The sequence below is a fragment of the Zosterops lateralis genome (assembly GCF_965231275.1).
Source record: "Zosterops lateralis genome assembly, chromosome: Z".
In the NCBI taxonomy this organism is placed as follows: Eukaryota; Metazoa; Chordata; class Aves; order Passeriformes; family Zosteropidae; genus Zosterops; species Zosterops lateralis.
The window spans coordinates 22,440,632-22,453,814 of NC_139800.1; the positions used below are offsets into that span (position 1 = coordinate 22,440,632).

General features: G+C 39.9%; 1 protein-coding gene across 2 annotated transcripts in view; it reads left to right on the plus strand.

Annotated features, from left to right (window-relative positions):
* Window positions 1–13,183, plus strand: part of UBAP2 (ubiquitin associated protein 2) — a 124,643-nt gene that overhangs the window by 15,025 nt on the left and 96,435 nt on the right. For both annotated transcript variants that reach the window (XM_083884524.1, XM_083884525.1), the window contains exon 2: window positions 12,551–12,690. In XM_083884524.1, coding sequence (XP_083740650.1) covers window positions 12,592–12,690 — 99 coding nt within the window. In that variant the 5' untranslated portion in view covers window positions 12,551–12,591. The remainder of the gene's footprint in view (window positions 1–12,550; window positions 12,691–13,183) is intronic.

Here is a 13,183-nt window from a genome sequence, read left to right on the forward strand (position 1 = left end):
AGAACTGTTCTTAGCTCGTTGGGCCCATGATGCCTCTGGTCATCAAGGAAGAGATGCGACATACCGATGGGCCCGTGACCGAGGGGTGGACCTTACTATGGACAGCATCTCCCAGGTCATCCACAACTGCGAGACCTGTGCTGCAATCAAACAGGCCAAGCGAGTGAAGCCTCTATGGTATGGTGGACGATGGCTGAAGTACAGGTATGGGGAAGCCTGGCAAATTGACTACATTACCCTTCCCCAAACCCGCCAAGGAAAGCGCTACGTGCTGACCATGGTGGAAGCCACCACTGGATGGCTGGAAACCTACCCTGTGCCTCATGCCACTGCCCGGAACACCATCCTGGGCCTGGAAAAACAAGTCACTTGGAGCCCTGAGACAACTGAGTTGGACAATGGGACTCATTTCAAGAGAGGCCTTTTAAACCTGGGCCAGAGAACATGGTATTGAATGGATATATCACATTCCTTATCACGCACCAGCTGCCGGAAAAGTTGAACGGTGCAATGGACTACTAAAGACTACCCTGAAAGCACTTGGCGGGGGGACCTTCAAGAATTGGGAAATGAACTTAGCCAAAGCTACTTGGATGGTCAACACCTGAGGGTCTTGACCACATCAATCGAGGTGGTCCTGCCCAGTCTGAACCCTTGCACACAGTGGATGGAAACAAAGTTCCTGTGGTACACATGAAAGGTATTTTAGGAAAGACTGTTTGGATTAATCCCTCAGGCAAAGGCAGCCCCATCCATGGGATTGACTTTGCTCGAGGGCCTGGTTACACTTGATGGGTAATGCAGAAAGATGGGGAAACCCATTGTGTAGGGAGACCTAATTTTAAGTGAGAACTGTGTGTAAGGTTTCATTCTGTATGTATATCTTTGTATATCTATGTATGTGTATATATATATCTCTGTGAGAGTGTACTGATTTGGGTATGATGTAGGTGGCAATAGAATAAGGAGTGGATTATGTCCTAGGTTACAATGTAAGATGTGCCCAAAGTATGTATTCTATCACCATCTTCATGAGCTGTTGAAAACAGGTGGGGCAGTGTTTCCCTTGCTCCCTCCCTCCCTCCAGACCATCTTCTGTTAATCGGCCCATCAATGCCTTGCCACATGACTCATAGGTATAACTCCCTCCAGGAGCTATCTCTGTTTAATGGGCAATCAAGGACCCACTGCATGACTCATAGAATGATGTCAGCCCATTGTGATATGCTCCACCCAGGGGGAGGGGCCACGCATTCCCACCTGGATATAATCTGGTATTTGGGACAGCACAGGGTGTCCTTATACACTGCATTCCCAGAGGACAAGAGCTAGCAGACCTTTCTGTGGCATCACTGCTTCAAGAAGACAACTTCATCTGGACTGCTGCCACTACCCTAACTAACAAGGTGTCATGTTGTATTCTGACTGTCAGGGGTCTTTTGTACTATTGCTTTTTGTTTCTTTTATTTTACCTGCCCCCCCGCCCCCCCCCCCCCCCCCCCCCCATTAAATTGTATTTCTGACTTGGAGTCTCTTACTGGTTTTGCTTTCAAACCAGTACACAGTATTTAACTTTGAAATGTTAAACTGAGCCAGATGGCTGATAGTTTTCATTAAGGTGTTATGTACTGTGATTTTGAGAGAAGGAAATGGTCAACACTGCCTTACAAACTATTATTTCTTTTCCTCCTTCTGAAACTTTAAATTCAGAGTCATGTATGTCACTAAAAAAACAAACAAACAAAACAAAAAAAACAGCTTTTTTATTTTGGTGGATATTCCTGCCTAAGATGAATCTTGAAATATCATAATCTGGGACAAAAATATAGAAAGATGTTCTGGAATACTTTGCTTTTATGTTTAAAAGTGTTTTTCTGCAAGACTCCTAGCTTTCTTTGGTCTTCTGAATATATGAACGTATCACAAGGAGTGGTTTGGGCTGGTGGTCTTCCCTTGGTGTCTGGTTGGGCTCTGTACAAGTGCAGGAAGGATACTGGGCTGTTTGGTGTTGCTACCAAAACTGAAGATAAAATCCAAAATCTGCTATCACATTTTATAGATAGAGCCTTAGTGATTACAGAGTGTATTTCAGTCTATATCACTTGTTGCTTATAATTTCAGCGTTGCTTTTTTTTTGTGAGTGTGGTAATGTGATCTGATGAGTGGCATAACTCTGAATTAATCCTGATGCTTTGAGGGGCTACCTAGGACCGAGACTAGACAGTGTTAAAGGAATAAAGTAGGTATTTATTAAAAAGATCTTCAAAGGCCTCAGTAAACACCTTGGACAAGAGTCTGGCTGTGGCTACACCCAGGCTGACAGGTCACATGTTTTCACACTTTTATAAGTTTTGGTCCATTTCCGTATTTGGATTAATTGTCCAATTACAGCTTTAGTTTATGAAGTACCGCCCTCCCAGTTTGGTCTCCTCAGTTTGTCATTGTTTATACTTGGGCCTGATACTGCAATGGTGTCCATGGTTCTCTGGCTGGAAAAGGATTGTTTTCTCTAACTAAACTGTGAAGAGAAGTTGCTAACACTTTTTATGAAGTTCAGAGTTATATACTAATGCAGTACAGAATCTGGAAAATATGAGAGCTAAAACTTAAGACATCAATCCTGCCCTTCAAAACTTTTCTGTGGTGGCACTTTCTACTTTGTCCCTCACTGTCATTTCTACTGTGAATTAAATTGGGACTTTTTTTTTTTTTTTTTAATGCAGTTGGGTGTGTTTTTGCAAGTGTGAGAATGTCTGGTCTTGCTCAGCTATTTTTAGTTCTCTTGCTTGTATCTGTTTCTATTCAAAGAATTCTTCTGGAAGCTGTTCCAGGAGAGAGTGGTTTGGTGACGCTGGTGGGGGCAGGGAAAGTGCAAGCAAGGAGCATGTTAGTGATCTGGCAGTGAGATGTCTGATGTGCAGTACTGCTTCCCATGTGACACCTTTTTTCTGAACTCCCTGTTCCAAGAGAATTCCCCCTGCTGGGTATTGTCTTGGCAGGTGGTATCTGGTTCTTCGTGTCATTTGAAGTGCCTGGCTTCTACTTGAATCTTATTACTTGGTTTGTTTTTCTGTGGAAGCAGCAATTCAATTTTAGGGACTGTTCAGGTATGGGCTGTTATATCAGAGCAGGTAATTGAAATACGCGTTTCTATTGTTTAATAGCCAAAGCCAGCAGTTCCCAGTACTTGGTTTTCCCTGCTCTTTTACTGAAACAGCTTTTTCTAGGTTAGCTTTCCTAGTAAGTCGGTTTAAAAGTTTTGTTATTTCACAGCCTTTTTTATATATATATATTTTTATTATTATTTTTTTTTTGGTGGTTGCATGCATTACTCAATTGTAGTGATAGTGATAAGTGGGAGCGATACAGAATTTTTTGGTTTTTTCAACTGTTGTGTCTTAGAGTTGGTGCTGCTGACCAACTGGAAGCCTGAGTGGTGTGTTGATAGCCCAAGCTTTAACTGTTCTGGAAGTGTCCTGCTGACATTGTTACAAGAAGAGCAGGGAAACAGTGGTTTTGAGACAAATCAGTAAGAGTTAGTACAGGGAGGTCATCAACCCCGTGCAGCTTCAGTGGTGCACTTCTGCCTTATCTGAGATGCTTTGGCCACTTAAGTAATTTTTTGTGTGTTGTAGTATTGATGACTTAACCAGAGTACTCAGTGTGCCTGAGTTCATATGTCCTTTCATGTATTTTTTGAAGAAAATATCTATATTATCTATAACTTTTGTAGTTGGTGCTCTGCAGCTGTATTATTACCTACATATATATGTGTGTGCCCCAAGTCCACCTGGGCTTTTTGCTGACCCCAGAGTTCATCTCAGGCTGGAAAGTTGTGTAAATGAATTTAGTCTGAAGAGGCTTTGCCTTGTGATTCTTTTAGTGGAGAGAGCCATTCAAAGAACTTCCAAGTCACCCAGCCCTATTTTCTTCAATGGGTTTGTCTGGATTTCCTCCTTTCCCCCTCAGAGGAGATGCTGTGAGTTTTTAATGAGCTGGCAGAATAAACAAACCTCGTCAAGGTGGGGCTTTTGATAGGGAACGGGTGGATGTTTAATTGTATTATTCCTTTAAAAGTGAAATTCATAGATGACTTGCAAAAGCATTGAATATTTAGTTGTGTATACAAAATCATTAAAGATTGTTATGGGTGAATAAATTGCTCTGCACTAGTTTGAATCTCTTTTAATGCCTGAAGCTAAATGTAAACATACACTCCTGTAGCTGGGGGAAAATAATGTATTTTAGGCTAACATAAGCTGTGTTAGTGTGGCTGTTCTGATGTTGATTATACCCTTTTCTTTGGCTAGACCACCTCCAAATTTTAAGCATACTCTTCACTGCAAGTTACTAACTGGATGCTAACAGGTATCTAAGAGGTTGAATGTGAAGTGTTCCTCAGTAAACATGATAGAAGCCTCTTCTCCTGCAAGATAATTATATATTCAAATATATACTTTTCATCAAAATTCTGCTGGGAGTTCTTTTGTTTTTAAAATGCCTACAGGGAATATTTTTTTTGACTGCACTCAGTGGGCTTGACCAAGATCAAGTCATGCTCAACTGGATGCCGGAAAAACAAAATACATTTCTACCTGTGCTGTAGTGATGCATGTCTACTAAAATGTAAGTTCCCCCTTTCCTCATGAACTTGATCCCTGTCTCTCCTGTCACATTCAGCAGTTGTATAGTCATATAGTTTTCCAGTGGATAAGCTTGTTGAACTGACTGATTGTTTTGTTTTAGAGTGTTTAGTTTGCTCCTGGCTGAGTCGACTGAACTAACTCCCTCTGCAGCTGCAGGATCATTAGCCTGACTGAAGAAAGGGAGCAATATTTTGTGGTTAAGGAGTGGGGGAGCAGGCATGCCATTTCTGGTGATTGCTCACAGTTGTGTGGTATTAAATGTGAGCTGATACTTGATTTTAATGGAACAAACTATTTGAGTGCTGCCCAAGCTATGGATTGAACTTCAAGTGAATATACAGCCAGGCCCCAAAGGGGAGCTAAAACTCCAGTCATGTTTGGGTTTTTTGTCCTTAAGTATGCTCAGCCGTCCTTTTCTTGTTTGAGAGACTTGAGGAGGGCTATTTTGGTTCTGGCTGCAGAGGATAATGATTTTCAACCTTGAAAACCCTGCTAGTTTGTTTTTTTTCCCCTGGCTGCAATAAACCTTTCCTTTACTAAACACTAGTTAATGTTTTTTTTCAAGCCTCCTAGTTAATGCAGTGAATAATTCAGTCAAAGTGTCTGTTGCAGGGGAGGACCAGGCCATAGTTTTGCTAGCTGCTGCGTTTTTGGAAGGTGTAGATACAATGGTGCCATTCCACTGGATGCCTCTCAGGAAACCTTAAGACAGAAAACACCAAGGGCCTTACTTTTTCTTTTTTCCTTTGTGATTGTTCCAAACCCAGAGAAACAGGTAGGAAGAGATTTGTGATACTAATGGTTCTTCATCATTTAACGTAGCAGTCATGGAATAAACAGCAAGTGTGCCATGTATCGACCTGGGTAGTATTTTCTTTTATCTCCTGAGGTTCCTTTTCTCCTGTCGCAGGAGAAAGTTATTATGTTCGTGGGTGTACAAGCACCACCTCTGAGCCACTGTGGTCCTTGTATACCCCCTGACCTGAGATACTGATGGAGTTGACAATTCAGGACAGCATGCTATGTAGCCAGTGATGAGAGTGTTATCTCTTCTACCTTGGTGGCTCTTAGAGAGGCTTCACATAAGAAAATCTTTTCTCTGACAGAGGGCAAGAACTGCGGATCTTCCGTCAAAGATGGCAGGAACTTGTGTTTTGCCCTCCAGGTCTTAGAATATTTGGACAGGCCAAAACTTTCCTTTAAATACTTCTCAGCAGACAAATATACTTGAAAAGTGAACTTGCTGTTGCCTTTTCCTCACAGGATCCTCATGATGGCTGGTTGTCAAAAAGAATTTTTTATATATTTCATTTCTATATATTTCATTTTCATTTGGTCCAGTGCAGCTTTTTTTTTTTTTTTCCTTCTGTTTTGGTCTTGGTGGGTTGTTTGTTGTTGTTGTTTCATGGCAACAATTGTGGTCTAATCTCTGGTATCTAGTTCTGATAGTCCAGAGTATGTTGCTTAGAAAACAATGTGCAGTTTGTCTCTGTTTCTCTGTTCCTTGAAGTTTCAGTACAGTTAATCATAGCTGTTGGTAACTAGTGCATCTTGCGGGTCCCTGTAAACATGGGGCTTATCATTAGTTCAGGGAGCAGCACTTGATTCCTTATAGATACTGATGTCTGAAACATAAGGTCAAGTCCTCTGAATGTTTTAAGACATTCACTGCCTTTGATTGTCCAGAGTCACTCATGTGCATACAGACAGCAGTGGGAGCTGGGTAAGTTTTGCTAACTAGTTTTTTACAAGTCTGAAGACTGACTTGTCTGTGTGGAATATAAAGCCCTAGGTAGAAGTTAGTCAGACTTCTCTGGTTTTGGTATGATTGATTGTATTTATTTTTTTTTTTCTAAATACCAGTTAAAGTTGGATTACTTCCTTCAGAAATTTCTGTATGAATAAGGTGTTGCTTCAGAAGCTTCAATATTTTTAAAGAAATGATGAGGACAAGTCTGCAGGATGTTTGAGTGTAGCTGGCAGATTTTGGTTAAAACTAGAGAATCACCAGTATGTACTGAAATGTGAAGCACATTCCTTAGAGACACTGGGATAATAGGGAAAAAAATAGATACTCTGAGAGGATTTAAAAAAAAAAGTTAATTATAATACTTAACTTTCATGGTTGAAACCATGCTATGTTCAGTCACTTGTCCACATCATGCTTTTGGATTCTGAATATGACCAACTTTTGCCTAACTCCAGTCTTTTGAGGAGGAGCACTTTCTCTTCCAAAACTTCTACCAAGTGCTGTCTTGTCTTTTATTTGTAAGACCTATTTGTATATTTATTTGTCTTCCTTTGCATAGCATAGGTTTAGGAGTACTAATTCTTAAAATAAACTACTTTTTTTCTGGTGTTAAAGAGAAATTTTTAATTTTTGCGGATGGGGATGTGTTTTTAGCTAATTATAGATTGGCCTAGCAGGATAATTGTTTCAAGTAACAACTCAGAGGGCTTTCAAAAGGTGGGTAAGAATAGCCGCTTGATTATTGGTTACAGTTTATTAACACAACTTGAAGTTTATGTATTAGTTTGTGTTTGTGCTGGTATTGAGACTGCTCCCAGCAATACTCTTTCCTTGATAAAACATGAGAGCATACAGTTAGTAAAGTTTCTCTCTCCTTCAGTGTTCTGCCAGTGATGTGGGTCAATATTTTTCCTATTTACCATAGAAGACTGTAAGATGAGATGTGAGTTCTCCCAGGATCCATAACCTCACATTCAGTGTAGTTGCTGTGAGCAATACAGACACTGAATCATAGCATTGTTCCTGAGGAACATCTGACTCTTGGAAACTCTTCCTGTTTCAATCAGCAATAAAGATGGTGAGGTGCTTTGCATGACAGGACTTGAGGGAAATGTACTACATCGATGCTTTGCAGGTGTAATTTTTTCCCACTGTTCTTTTTCCTCATGCTCATATAATTCTACAGCTGAAGCAGTAAAATCTGAGCTCACTGTACATGGACAGTAGTTATACCCTCCTGAGGCAGTGTCCTGCAGCCTTTTCCCAGCCCTGTCGCTGTGAGAAATATCTGACTGGCAGCTTTGTATTTTGAATATAAAAAAGCAATCACATTTTTAAGGTGTTCACAGAGGGCTTTCCATTGTTTATTACAGCTCCTTGTCCAGGAATCAAGAAAGTAACTTTTTTGAGAGTGCTTCAGGAAAGGAATTGAAACTGCAGATTTTTTTTCAACTGATGGAAGTGAATGTTTAACTTTTAGAGGAATCTTGAACATCAGTTGCTATTGCTGTGCCTTGTTTGTTCCTGGACGTTCAGTAATAGATTTCTTCTTGTGTCTTGGGGGTTTGCAACCATGTCAAGTCAATTTTTGTTCTCTGTATCTATGGGTTTTCTGACTTCATTGAGTCTAGAGGGCACAGAGTTCTTGCTGAAGGAAGTTTGAACAAAAGATCACAGGAAACATTATAATAGCTTTAAGAACTTGCTTTTTGTGTTGGTATGTGTTCAAATAATCTTTGATTATTTGTCTTTCTCTTTTCATTCTAAAATCCAAAGCAGTAAGACAACTAAATGTATTGGATAAGACAAGAGATGAAGACTTTGGAGGTGGTAGTTTTAGGAAAAAGTTAAGTTATAATATTTTGTTACTGCTTTTATAAGCTAAAATAGTCCTTGCCATTCCATGTTACACATTATTGGAGCTGCAGTTGTAGGTCCTTGGACTAAAACATGCTGTACAGACAGAAAGCTAAAATAAACGAAAGATTGAAAGTTGGGATGGCTTTCATCTTAGATCCTTCTGTTGCTTTCCATTTTTAATGGAATTTTTTTAAGTTAAGGCTTAATTAATGATAAAGGCATTTTTAGATTTTGGTTTTGTTTGGGTTTTGCTTTTTGTTCGTTTTTAAATTAGTAAAGACAGCCTTGGTCTGTGGGTACTAGGTTACATCGGTGAAAAAAGAAAAAAGTTTACAGGAGTCTTGTGCATCTTTATTAATTGTCATGAGAGAATACAGCCACTTCTTTACACAAGAGTTTTAGGAAGCCCTCTCTCTTTCTTTAATACTTTCTCCTTTTTTTTCCACTAGTCCTCTAATATATGGAAAGTGATAAAACTAGTATTAGTTTCATTTAATGTTTTATATGTTTCTTCAAATACAGCTGTTTTGGTTGCTTATATGAATTGCAGTGTCTGCAAGATCAGGTATTAACTGCTGATGGGGAACTTTTGCACTGCACCAGATCCTGATCTGGAAACTGAAGCATCTGCTTGCCTGAATATTTTTTTAATCTTTATTAAATAGATTTTTAATTAGGAGTTTTCTTCCTCGTAGTCTCAAATCTTATTTCCTCATTTGATCTACAGTTAAAATTAAGTTCATCAGTTTGTGATATCCTGCTCATTTCTATGACAGCAGCCTGCCAAACAGACTTGATGAATATGACGAGCTGGACAGAATAAGAAGCTGCTTTGTGAGTGGGGAAATGTTCTTGTTCAGTGCCATCTAATTAGTTAATAATATCCCGCTTATGCTCAAAACAGTTGTCACTGTGATAATTTGGAGGCAGTGGCTCCCTGCTGCACGTTGCTTCCTTACTCTGCAGTAGATGTGTTTGGGCGTGAAGCCTCAGCCAGGTGTCCCTGCTCAGTGCAGTGACTGAGACGGCCCTGCAGCCGCTGTGTCTGGACACTGTCAGTAGACAGTGGGAGCCAACTTAAGAGGAAGTAATGTAATAGTATTTTGAAACTTCTCTTTTTTATCAGGCTGCCAGTTGTGCTTTTAAGAAGACTAGAGTGTGTCTGATGCCCTTGTTGGCTTGTTGGGGACTGTCAAACTGAGTATGGGGTTCCACGCTTGCCTGAGGCAAGTACAAGTCCATACTGCTGCCTGTACCTTTGATGTTTGGTTTTTTTGTTAGTTTGTTGCTTTGGTTTGGTTTGGTTTGGGTTTGGGTTTTTTGGGGGGTTTTTTGGGTTTTTTTTTTTTTGATTCCAACCTGCCAAATTCTGCTGCTCATCTGCCACACAATCAGGAGGTTGAAGATCTCCCCATTATGCTGTTTAGGTTGTTCAAGCTCTGTTCCCAGAGCAGCCTGATCTTTCTGTGCCATATCATCCCCCAGGAGTGTTTCAGCCATTTGTGTGCCTGCTTTTTTTCTTAAAGTATCCTTTCATCCTGAGGAGCAAATATGGCTTAAGCAGTGGTGGCACAGACACATGCTAGGAGAAGAGACACAATCTGCTTGAGGAGCTGTAGGTTGCCTGGCTGCCACATTGTGGGGTGTAGTTCAGCAATGTGCTTTGCAAACACACAGAAAACTCTTTAATATATTAAAAGTATCTTGCTGTCCTGTCTAAAATATGAATCACTATATTTTCAATGGCTTTGGTGATATTGGGGAAAATCACACTGACAGAAATATCAAAATTCCTAGGTCCCATAATAAATATGATGTTAATTCAGAAATTATGAACAAATTGCAACCCAATGGAGTTAACATTTTCTCAGCAAATCGTAAGTCGCAGTGGGCTGGTTTTAGACAACCATATATGAAACTATAAGCTTATTTTTTCAGAGAATTTAGTGCTCTCTTGTGTGTTCTATTCAGGGTCTTTTGCGTTGTTTATTGTGTTAGGTTCAAATTATGATAAACAGTCTGATCCTTGGAAAAAGGAACAAACAAAAAATCCCAACCAAACAAAAAGCTAACTCAGAGGTCATTATTAGTTGATATAAATTAAAGTTTTTGGGTGTTGTCAGTCCAGTCAGCAAAGCTTATAAAGCAGATTTTAACACAAACAACTGAAGTAATACTGTTGCAGACTCAGCTGAAAATGTCCATATGTCTTTATCATATCAGTAAATGGCCATGAGCAGATAGTCAGTAATAAATGTTGAATTTGCTGCCCAGAGTATCTCCACTTCTACTTTATATTTTGCTGCATTCTCTAGAACATGGTATCAGCAGCTCAGGTAACCTTTTGGTTTTGCTCTATCTGGCCTTTTTGTCAGACACAGTGCTCTGAAGATCTGTGTGTTCTGGGCCTTAGAATGTAGAATGCACTTAGACTACTTTAAGGGACTTTGAGATAGATTTGCTTCATTCAGTGCATTCAAAAAGTTGTAGAAACACAGTATTCCAATTCAGCTTGTGTCTGCAGTCAGTTCCTGATAAAGTGTATTTCTTATGGAAATATACTTTTCTCTCAGACATTAAAGCATATGTTTAGTAGTACATAAATAAATTCAATGTCAGGGTTCAATTTTGACCAACAAGAATGTATTTCTAAAGTAAAGAAGAGATTTAGGTGATAATGTAGTTAATTGTCCTCTTGATTGTGGATGGGGCTCTGGAGCATTGTGGATTGGTGTTTAAACTGAAGCATCTCATTGCAGCATTAATTGTTGAATGTGTATTGCTTGTGACTGCCAGTGATTCAGTTGGGTGTTGAACAGGTCCATGGGATTGCAGTGTGTACGCATCTTCCTGAAGAAAAAGGAGACTGATGGGAGACCTCATTGCAGCCTACAATTTCCTTGTAAGGGGAAGAGGAGGGAGGAAAAGCAGACACTGATCTCTTGGTGACCAGTGACACGACCTAAGGGAATAGGGGGAAGTTGTGTCATGGGTACATTCTTTGTGTATTAGAAAAGTTCTCCACCCAGGGGATAGTTGGGCACTAGAACAGGCTCTCCATGGAAGTGGTCACAGCACCAAGGACAGAGCACAGAAGGACAGACTGACAGAGCACAAGCAGTTTTGGATGCATGGTGTGACTTCTGGGAATTGTCCGGCACTGGGCTAGGAATTGGACTTGGTCCTGATGAATCCCTTCCATCTGAGCTTATGGTGTGATTCTGTGATTATTGTGCACTGAGCTCAGTGCTATCCAGCTGTTGCCCTGGCGAGTTTTATGCTTGAGGCCTGCTCATATAATGGAACTGCAGTAAAATCACTTTGCTGCTTGTTTGCCCATCTCCTCCTGCCCAGGTACACCTTTTGCAAGTTGTCCTTACTTCCAAGAATTTGCAGTTTTACTTTCTAGCCTTGTGGGAACAGAAACCAAGGCAGTTGAACATGAGCATTCTAACCATTTGAAAGATCTCTTTCCAGTTACCATAGCTGCTATAAACCATGCTCATTGATTAGTCCTTATGTAAATGCTGTACGATCAGGAGGAATAATAATGTCTTGTTTCAAAGTAATTTTAATACTAGAGAACAAATAAGAATGAAATCTGAGAGCCACAGGTGAGATAACAATGTGTTTGTGGAATTTGGGGTTTCTTTGGGGTTTCCTCTGCCTACAGCCACAGTGTGTTAAAAGCAGGATGATAAGTAGTTTTATAAATTGTTTCTGTAAATATGAGGGAGAATAAAACAAAAACTGGCTATAAAGGCTGGATTTAGATGTAATCATCATAATTTCTCTTATAGCTGAGAGATGAGAAGTGTAGGGTTTGGAGTGGTCATGACCTCTATGTATGTGCAGAAAAAGCCCTTTTGATAACAGGGAAAGAGGAACTATCTAGTTCATGAATACAATATTTGTGTAGTGTGAGAGTAGTTAAATTACAGGCATCAAAACTAGACAGCAGGTATTAAAGAAGTTTGAGTGATGCAGCTGGAGCTGAAACTTCATCAGAGCAGCCAGTAGAAAACTCTGTATGTTAAATAGTTGGGAAAAGCTGTGAGATTTAGAAGTGCAAATTGACACTGCTCTCAATCAACTGAATAAAAGGCCTTCTATCCACTGCATTTCCCCCCTTTGCGTAAAAAACTGCAGTAAATCAAAAAATAGTGTATTAAAGCTGCTTTCTCATGAACCTCTGTATAGAATATGTAGGAAAAACAAGAGCTCAAACTACTGCAGTTATGTTATTTGGTTGTCGAATCCACCTTAACTCATGCTCTTTTTTTTTTTCTTTCAGATTTTGTATTTTGTACATACATTGTTTTGTATATACTGTATATGATGACTTCGGTGGGCAGTGAACGTACTCGGGGCACTCGGGACAAAATGCAGATTTCAGCCACACAGCCAACACAACCACAGAAACAAGTAGTACAGGTATGTGCTGCTGTATAAACTTCGACCTGAAAGTGAGAATGTAATGATAATGACTTTCTTCCTTGAGTCAGTAAAAACTGAAAGAGATGGGATGAAAATACGTGGTTTATTTTGGAAGACTATGCTTGATGACTTGCATTAATTACTCAGTAATGCAGGGCAGCGTTAAGTTATTCCTGTGTTGTCTCTAAATGAGTTTTGTATTCTTCACCAATGTCTCCTATAAGTGAGGAATTCTACACCCGTGTCAGGATTTCTGTCCTGTGACCTCAACAGTCCTCAGATCTCTGCTCTTCTATCTGACAGCCGCATGATGCTAGAAGATTTCTGATCAAGAGAGAAATTTGAATGGGCTGGAGAAGCTTCATTAGATGCATGTTATGTTCTACAGCATGACTCAGTGTCTCTGCAAGTCACAAAATCCTAAACTTGTTGTGCAGTGAATCCATGAAGTGAAATGGTCATCCACTAGCAGACTAAAATTTTCAATATC